Here is a 9,129-nt window from a genome sequence, read left to right as displayed (position 1 = left end):
ATGACAGCAGCCCTGAGATGTGAGGCAATGGAACCTTTAGGGTTTCAGGCACATGCAGATTTAGGATACAGTACATACAAGCCAAGAATGAGAGAAAAACTCAAAGTGGGTGAGCTACAGCCTCGCAAAGCACCTCTAACCCTCAAAGCACTTCGTCACTGGTCCGCTTCATTTCTTTTTGAAGCAGGTCTCCCATGGCTGGCTAGAGATATTTTTTCCAGCCTTCATTTTTAAGGCTCCTGCTGCCAACACCTGTCTCAATTGTCATTGGCTGACCCCTAAAGATGGGAGTGAGATTGCCCAATATTAATGTACCTCAAGAGAACAATTCTTTCTGCCAGGCTCACATTGGGTACGAAAGCCTTCAACTACCTGGCATTTCTTTTAATCAGTTATACTGCTTTGGGGCTCATTTTACAAAGCCATCTGGCTTTGCAAACATCAATGCAAGGACTATGAAAAACCCCACTTTTTATTGTGGCCCTGCAATGGGGAGCAATCTAGTTCAAAGTGTGTTAAGCTCCAAGGGTTCTGGTATAGAAACAGCTTGCTAAGATTCTTCATTGTCCAGACATCCAAGGAGCCCTCTAGAAGATAAAAGGATTCTTCTGAAAGCACCATGTAAAGGACAATATTTGTTCAGTCACAGTGTCCCTACAAATGTGATCTTATGCTCCATGGCTGGATGTCTAAGAAGATGAAAATGAAGGGGCCTTAACAGATCTGGTGGAGACCTGGTCAGATAAATTAAAGGTTGGGGGACATGTGCTATCTTAAATTGGAGAATGCTGAGATATGCTCCTTCGTGTGAATATTCTACACATTCTTACAACATATTCCACACCTCGGGATGGCATTAAGGAGAAATGCTTTGATTTTTTTTTCTACTACTGAATACAACTGCAATTATATATATTCTTTTCAACTGCAATTATATTCAAAATATCTTTACATTCTACTGCTTTGACAGGTTCACTTTTGAAGTTTTCTACACATATATTTCAATAGTCCTACCCGTTTGTAAGAGAAAAATCCAATAGTAGGAGAGGGTACCAATGGTTCTTCATCTTTTTTTTTTCTTCCAAATAGTTATTTCATTTGTTAGCATTTGGATGGTAGCAGAAATGACAACAAAAACTCAAGGAGACTGACATTTCAACATTTAGACGTATAACAAATAACCAGGGGTCAAATTTAATGTATCATTTTAAAAAGTTGTCCTTTGCCATAACATAACCTGGGAGTTCAAGGTAGCTGGCAGTACACATCCCCAGCTCACAAAAGGTTTCCCCAGAGAAGCAGCTATATTCCTCTTTAAGGCACAGAGAATAACGGTCATTGACTACTGACCCAGTGGCTTTGCCTGAATGAACGGAGCAGCCTCAACACAGTTTTTAATGGACAGACACCCTGACAGCAGAAAAGTCAAGTGCTTACATCACAATTACAGCTGATTTATAATTTCTGCCATCAGCCCAGGGACAGGATGGGATCTCACTCCAAAAGAAATAAATCTTCTCTGATGAAACTACACTTTACTACCAACAGACCTGTTTAAAAGAGAAGCACTACAGAAGTCCCACACTTACAGCGGATCTGTTCTATAGGTATTTGTTCGACCTCTATGTGTAGAAGGCTTAACATATTCTAGTGGTACGTTCAAGCAAAAGAGAGACGAGACGTTGGTGATATTCTACTTTGAGACAATTTCAGATGATGCCAAACACACAAAAGTGATATTCAGTGAGGGTAACAATTTCAGTAAGAACAAGGGACTGGTATTAAATTACTACAGTGTTAAGTGAAGTTATATTTTACCTTGGTCATTTGGAGGCAACCTTTACCAATCTTAAATGGATCATCTGCACAAAATATTCACCTTGATCCAGTTTTAGTTGGTAGTTCAGATTTTTTCACTTTACAAAAGTGTAGTATCTCATAAACCTGTTTGACGTTAGCTTGATCCAGACTAAGAATGCCTATTAAGGTGGGCTCCAGTTTACCTCATCTCATCAGGGCCAGGAATGATGTCCCTAGCCTTCAGGAAAAATGCTTTGACCTAATACCTGAAACATTTTGGGAGGTATATTACTGTTGTTGAGTCAGCATGGTAATATCATCATTTCCTTAGTATCTTTATGTAAAGGGCAGAGACTCAATGTACGCTTAGTTGATTCATTTACATCAACACAGACATCGATTTCTATTCCCTGTGGTGGATTTGGGGTATCTCCCCCTACATTCCTCCAGTCCCTTCTCTGGGCAGGACTTCAAGTCCTCTGGTTGCAATGGTGTTTTGAACATGTTAGTACACTGTAGAAACTGCAGTTTTTCTGGCTTCAAGAACAAAAAACTCTGTTTATCACCACCTGTGGACTCCTGTAGTCACTCCAACCTCTGACCACAGATGGTCAGGTTTATTTGTTTGACAAAAACAGAGAAGTTGTCTATGCTTTTTTTTTTTTTTCAAAGCTTATCTATTCTTAGAGGCAGAGAAGGCATACACAAGTGTGCAAGAGCAGGGGAGGGGCAGAAAGAGAGGGAAAGAGAGAATCCCAAGCACGCTCCTCACTGTCAGCACAGAGCCCCCCACGGGGCTCAAACTCACAAACCGTGAGATCATGACATCAGCCAAAATCAAGACTTGGACATTTAACTGACTGACCCACCCAGGTGCCCCTCTCTCCTATTTTAAACACATCTTCCAGAGTCTCTAGGATCAAGCAGCTGTGGAGCAAGTTAAAGTCTTAAATGTTTGACATTATTTGCTTTAAAAAATTCCTTTATTATTCTTACGATACCCTTATTTATTGTTTTCTACTGTTATTTTCAGTTCCTGAAATAGCCTACATATATTTAAAAACAATTTTATTTTAAAATTAACAATGTAGAATTTACATACATGATTATATTTAAAATATACCCTAATTATATCTTTTTGTATTTATGTTTATCAACTGTCAATGTTGATCCTGATTATAACTTGAGTACAGGAAATGGAATCTGAGTTCAGATCAAAATATGGCTTATTTGAAAATACCAGAAACATGATATGCCTTTTCTTTAGCAGAGTTTCTATCATTTGTCACCTATGACAGAACAAGACCTGCCCTTGGCTTTTGGTAAGCTGAACTTTTTCAATGGCTTGTCATTACCATTTCCTCTGTCACTTAAATTTCCACTGTGGGTTTGCAGAAGGAGTTCCTTGAGTTTGGTTCATCTGACCTTAACAGCTCAAGCTCCACACACTATTGAAAGCATCCTTGATCTTCAGCACAAAACAAAACCAAACAAACCCAATCTGAAACTAACAAAATTTTCCCTACTAATCATGGCATCTAGTTATGTTCCTAGAAAAGTCTTGCTGACCTTTAGTGGAAAGTAATATTAGTGGCCAGAATCAGGCTACGTGGGGAGTGTGTAGGATGGTACTGGATATCTGAGCTGGAGGGAAGCCAGGAGCTAACTGTTCATTACCTTCTTTAGAACAGAGGGGAAAAATTATATTTGGCTATGATTTAATGAAGAGTCTAAGTTCACACAGATGGTTTAAATTTAACTAAACTAAGTCCTTTTTTTGGTCTCAATGTGAATAATTTAAATAAATTCCCCCTCTCTTTTCTAAATTACTGTCTTTAATATTCATACGCATGCCAAAAATTGCCATACCAATTCATTTATTTGAATTATAATACCATTAAAAGTACAAGGAATCTCATTTTTTTAAAACATAATTGTATTTTTTCCAAGTATTTCATTCAATAATAATCACAATACATTAATTATTTTACCATTTCATTTTTGGCTACAGAACTAATTTTTTTTTTTTTTCTAATAAACCAAGTAAACATGCATGGAACCTATATGGGAATGTCCCTTTACTTTCATAAGCAAAATACAACCTTATGTGTATTTGTATATGTATCTATCTATGTTATGATTATTTTTAATCACAGGCAGTTTTAGTGTTTAGCTACAATATTTTCAAACGCCATTAGAAAAACCAAAGGTATTTAGTGATTTAATATTATGAGTAAAGTTTCCACAAGGCAATTGAGAATATCAGTGAACACAATTAAGTTAATAACACATTAACACAAAGCTAAGAATTATCAAAAACATGTAAAACATGAGACATTACCCAACGCTTCAAGTGTGACAATTTCTTATGTCAAGATTAAAGTTTTGGAAGAATCAAATCACAAAAGATCACAAAATACATGGTTTGATATGCATGTCTACAGTTCTTTGTTTACATTATTGATGTACCCATCAACCAATCCAGGTATGAGTGTATTCTACAGTTCGGCGTATAAACAGAAATATAAAGTGTTATAAGGTCACAGTCACTGAAAACATTAGTCATTTTATCTTTAATGCAACAATCTATTTTTTTGATAGATTGCACCATAGCATGTCTACAACCCCCATTTCTCCATCTTATGGTAGCTGTACAATTATCAGAGAGACAACGTGAAATCACATACGAAGAATCAATTCACAGACAAAATAAGGCCTCTGTTTATCAGTAAATATCTTCCAATTAGGAACAGTAAGCAAAGAGATCCACAAACTGAGAATTATTAATTTTTCAATTGTATCTATCATATATTATTATATTACCTTTTATATTCAAAACATTTGAGATAAAACCCCCCAACATTAAGTCTTAAATTTATTTTAACCACAATATGGAAAAAAAAATGGCTAAAACAACAGTGAAAAGTGTTAAGACCAGTGAAGAACTTACCAGGCATTAGAACTCACTAGAAAGCCACTGCATTCAAAGCAGAACGGTGTTGGCCCAGAAATAGATAGGGATCAGAACACGGAGTCCAGAAATAGATCCAAATACATATGGCATCTTTATATGTGACAAGAATAACATTTCAACCCCATGATAAAGGTTCTTGTAATAACGAGAAATTAATAAAGACAATCCTACCTCATATCATGTGCAAAACTTAACACTGCAGTAAGACTTGAATGTTTTAAAACTTGGGGAGAAAATGTAAGAAAATATTTATATGACCTTGAGATGGATACACCACCCTGAGCAAAACAGATTATCTCAGAAGCAATAAAGAAAAAGACAGACATATTTGATTAATTAATAATTAACAATTTTCATTTGGCAAAAGACAACACACACAGAGACAAGAACTGTAAAGATATATTTGCACACATCTAACAAACGATTAACGTTTCTAAGACACTGCAGCTCCCAGAATATGTGAAAGAAAAACACAACCAAGCAGAAAAATGGACAGTGGAAATGAATATGCAGTGAAGAAAGGGAAAATTCACATGGATACTAAACACATGAAAATATTCTCAACATCCACAAGAGTGAAGAAAATGTAAATGAATGACCAGGGATAATGAGATTGGTAAGCATCAAAAGGAGCAGTGACATCTAATGCAGATGAGAATGTCAGAAATGGGCACTGTTACGTGCAAATATGATTGGCTATTCCTTTGAGGAAACTAATTTAGCTTTATCTGTGAAAATTAAAAATACACATACCGTTTGACCAAGCAATTCCACTTCTGGGAATCTATCCTATAGAAGAAAAAAAAAAAAGGACCAGTACGTAAGGACACAGGTACAAAGATGTTGATTGCAGCATTGTTTGTTGTGTGGTAGAGGACGAGGGGGGCCAGGAAATAGCACGAAAGCATACTGATGGAGAAATGATTAAATGAAATGTGATGTATCTATAATATGCAATTATTAAAAAGAACAGGATAAATCTGTAGATGCCGACTTGGAGGAGATTGGTGAGGTAAGAAAAGGAAACTGAAGGGTAAGTGCTAGAATCCCATCTTAAAACGGCAGCAACAGCAGCAACACAACAATGAAGTTGGAAACACTCGTGTGTACATGAAGGAAGGAATAGAGGAATACAGACGAGACTGACAACACCTGCCCAGGGTTGTAAGTGGAGGCAGGAATTAGAAGGGATGGGAGTTATTTACATCCTCTTAGTGTATTTCTGTGTTGTTTCACTATTTACCAGGAGCACCCTATTAATTTTGTAATTTTCAAAAATATATTTAAGGAACAATGATTAGCTCTTATTAGTGGTAGTAGGGCAGTGTCTCCACACATTCATCCTCAGTGAAAGAGGAGCAAATAAACAAATATTTCTTTCTTTGCTCATGCCAGTCATCACAGTATTCTTGTTTAATTGCTTGCCCAATATCCATCCCATCTCTCTCCCATATGTCTATTAGCCATGTGGTTTGGGTGGGTCGGATTCCCAGGGACTCCTGAATAGTCTAAGCCAGTTCTGTTGAAAAGAACTACAACTTAGAGCCACTTCTATAATTTTAATTTTCTAGGAGTCACGGTAAAAAAAAACTTTAGAGACACAGGTGAAAGTATTTTTAATCATGTATTAGCATTCTAACTCAGAATATCCCCAAATAGCACCATTTCAACATACAGCTAATATACAAATTATTAATGAGCTATTCCACATTTTTTCGTATCTCAAGTCGGACTAGCTACATTTCAACATCTCAATAGCTACATGTGGCTAGCGGCTACCATACTGGAGAGCACCAGTCTAAACTAGTGAAAGAATTGTTTTAATATTACCATATTCAAGGGGGACACATAGTTTAGGATGGCCTACTCTAAGAAAAACTCACAATGACAGGAGAAAAAACATCTCCTGGTGGGAATGAATAAGAAAAAAGTATGAAAACTGCTGGCAGCCACGTAGAGCTATGAAGGAAGCCTCAAGGGGGGAGAAATTTGGGTCCTGTGGCAACCATGAACCTCTGGACCAACCCCTGCCAGGAGCCTGGACTATTAGTTACATGAGCTGGTAAACTTCCTTTATTTTTTCAACCACTTTGAGTTAGGTTTTTTATTACCTGCAATCAAAGGTATCCCAATTGATATTCATCTATGGCCAATGTTCAAACAAATGTTTTCTTCTTAAGCAAGTTAACTCAGATGTTCAACATTTCTTCCATTTATTTGTAGTCAAGGCATGCTTTTGTTAAACTAGCTTTATTTGGTAAAGCTTTTTTTTAGATATCTCCTGGAAACATTTCTGAAGACTTCCACAGACTAATTCCTGATCATCTTGGGTAATTGTCCATGATCACCTCTCCTCAAGACAATAAGGACATGAGGTGCCAGAGAAATCTATCAGTTCCACTCCTATTCCACCCTCTTTTCTAGTCTTTCCTCTCTAGACCAGGGCTCCCCAACTTGAGCACTACTGATATTTTGGGGAGATAAGATTTTGTTGGGGGCTGTTTTCCTGAACCCTGCAGAACGTTTAGCAGCATCCCACTAGATGATAAACCCCACTCGCCCAGTAGTTGTGACAATCAAAAATGTCACTACACACTGTCAAATGTCCTCTTACAGGACAAAATCCCCCCTGGCTGAGAACTGCTGTTCTACACCAACCACCAGTTCAAGTGCACAAGTGACCTTCATTGTTCTGTGAGACTCAGTCATTGCAGCAAGCATACAGTATGATGCTACTCCTCTATCCTCTGCATCATAAGCTTTCCATGCACACATGAGGTTCTAGAATCTCATCTGTTCATGTGTTCCCCCTTCCCTCCCATACTATGTTGACCCTGAGCTCTCCATTGCACACTTCTTGTGTGCCTAGATCCCTCTAAATTCACCTTGAAATCATTACCTGAGCTGCTCCCCGAACCAACCACCCAACCATTGCTCTCGGGCTTCTTTGAGGGGATTATTTTTCGACAAAGTATGTGCTCATTTATGGCCATTCATTCCTCAGTTCAAATTCCCACAGCTGGGCCACTCAGCTCTTCCATCAGTCCATCCTGAGGGACAACTCCATCCCAGTCTCTCCACACTGTAACAACTCATACTTTATTCTTCCTAATCCATCTCTAAGACTAGAGTTCCACTGTAACAACCACTGGTAAACTTTTCACAGCTTCTCAAACTGATATAAAAATTTAATCCAATTCCAATAAAAATCTCAACAGGTTTTTCTTTTTGTGGAAACTGACAAACTGATTCCAAAATTAAGAACCTAAAATAGCCGAAACAACTCTGGAAAAAAATCAAGATGGAGAACAAACGCTACCTAATATCTAGACTTATTATAAAGCCATAATAATCAAAACATTGTGGTAGTGATGGAATGACAAATAGGTCATTGAGAGAACAAAGTCTGCAAAAAGACACACACATATAGTGAGAGCAAGTGATTTTCAACAAAGGTAAAAAACAACTCAGCAGAGAAAGGTTCATTTGTTCAACAAATGGTGCTGGAACAATTAGATAACTACTTGCAAGAATATGAGCTTCAATCCATGCTTCACCCATATACAAAATTAACTCAAAAGGGATTACAGACTTAATGTAAAATCCCAAACTATAAACATTCTGGGGGGAAAAAAAAACAGGAGAAAAGCTTTGTGACCTAGGTCAGGTAAAGATGGCTTAGATGCAACACCACAAGTATATTCACCGAAGGAAAAAAAATGATAATACAGATAATACAGATTTTAATTTTAATAAAATCGAAAACATTTGCTCTTCAACTGATGCTGTCAAGAGACTGAAAACACAAGCCACAAGTTGGGAGAAAGTTTACCAATCATATATAGCAGTTTTACCTATTATGGCCCCAAAGTATAAGCAACCCAAATGTCCATCAACAAACGGATGGCTAATCAAACTGTGAATAATCAAACTGTACCCATTCGATACGATATTACTTAGCAATAAGGAATGAACTATTAACATATGCTACAACATAAATGAATCTCAGAATAATTAAGCTGAGTGAAAGAAATGAGATTTCCCTCCCCCCCCCAAAAAAGTACCACCAGTAGTGTTCCATTTATTTAAAATTTGAGAAAACGCAGGGTGTAATAAATCAGTAAAAAGAAACTTCTGGGCAGGACGGCTACTTCATTCCCTTGATATGGTGGTGGTTTCACAAGTATATACATAAGACATTTATGAAATTGTGTACCTTAAATTAAGTACAGTTTACTGTATGCCAATTATGCTTCCATAAATCTATTTTATTTTTCTGAAAGATGTCGGGGGGAATTATTAGCTGTTGGGGGAAATATTAACTGGTAGACCATGTAGGCCTCTACTGCTCTGGG

The 9,129-nt window shown here is 37.2% G+C and overlaps 1 protein-coding gene across 14 annotated transcripts in view; it reads right to left on the bottom strand.

Moving 5' to 3' along the window:
- MAST4 (microtubule associated serine/threonine kinase family member 4) overlaps window positions 1-9,129 on the bottom strand; it is a 565,494-nt gene that overhangs the window by 254,934 nt on the left and 301,431 nt on the right. For 9 of the 14 annotated variants that reach the window (XM_023257117.2, XM_045061519.1, XM_045061476.1 and 6 more), the window contains one exon: window positions 5,528-5,563. The exons of the other annotated variants lie outside the window; for them this stretch is intronic. In XM_023257117.2, the coding sequence (XP_023112885.2) occupies window positions 5,528-5,563 (36 nt within the window). The remainder of the gene's footprint in view (window positions 1-5,527; window positions 5,564-9,129) is intronic. 14 annotated transcript variants of the gene reach the window in all.

Source organism: Felis catus, chromosome A1 (assembly GCF_018350175.1).
Source record: "Felis catus isolate Fca126 chromosome A1, F.catus_Fca126_mat1.0, whole genome shotgun sequence".
Taxonomy (NCBI): Eukaryota; Metazoa; Chordata; class Mammalia; order Carnivora; family Felidae; genus Felis; species Felis catus.
Note: the sequence above shows the minus strand (reverse complement) of the source record. Positions and strands in the feature narration are given on the sequence as shown.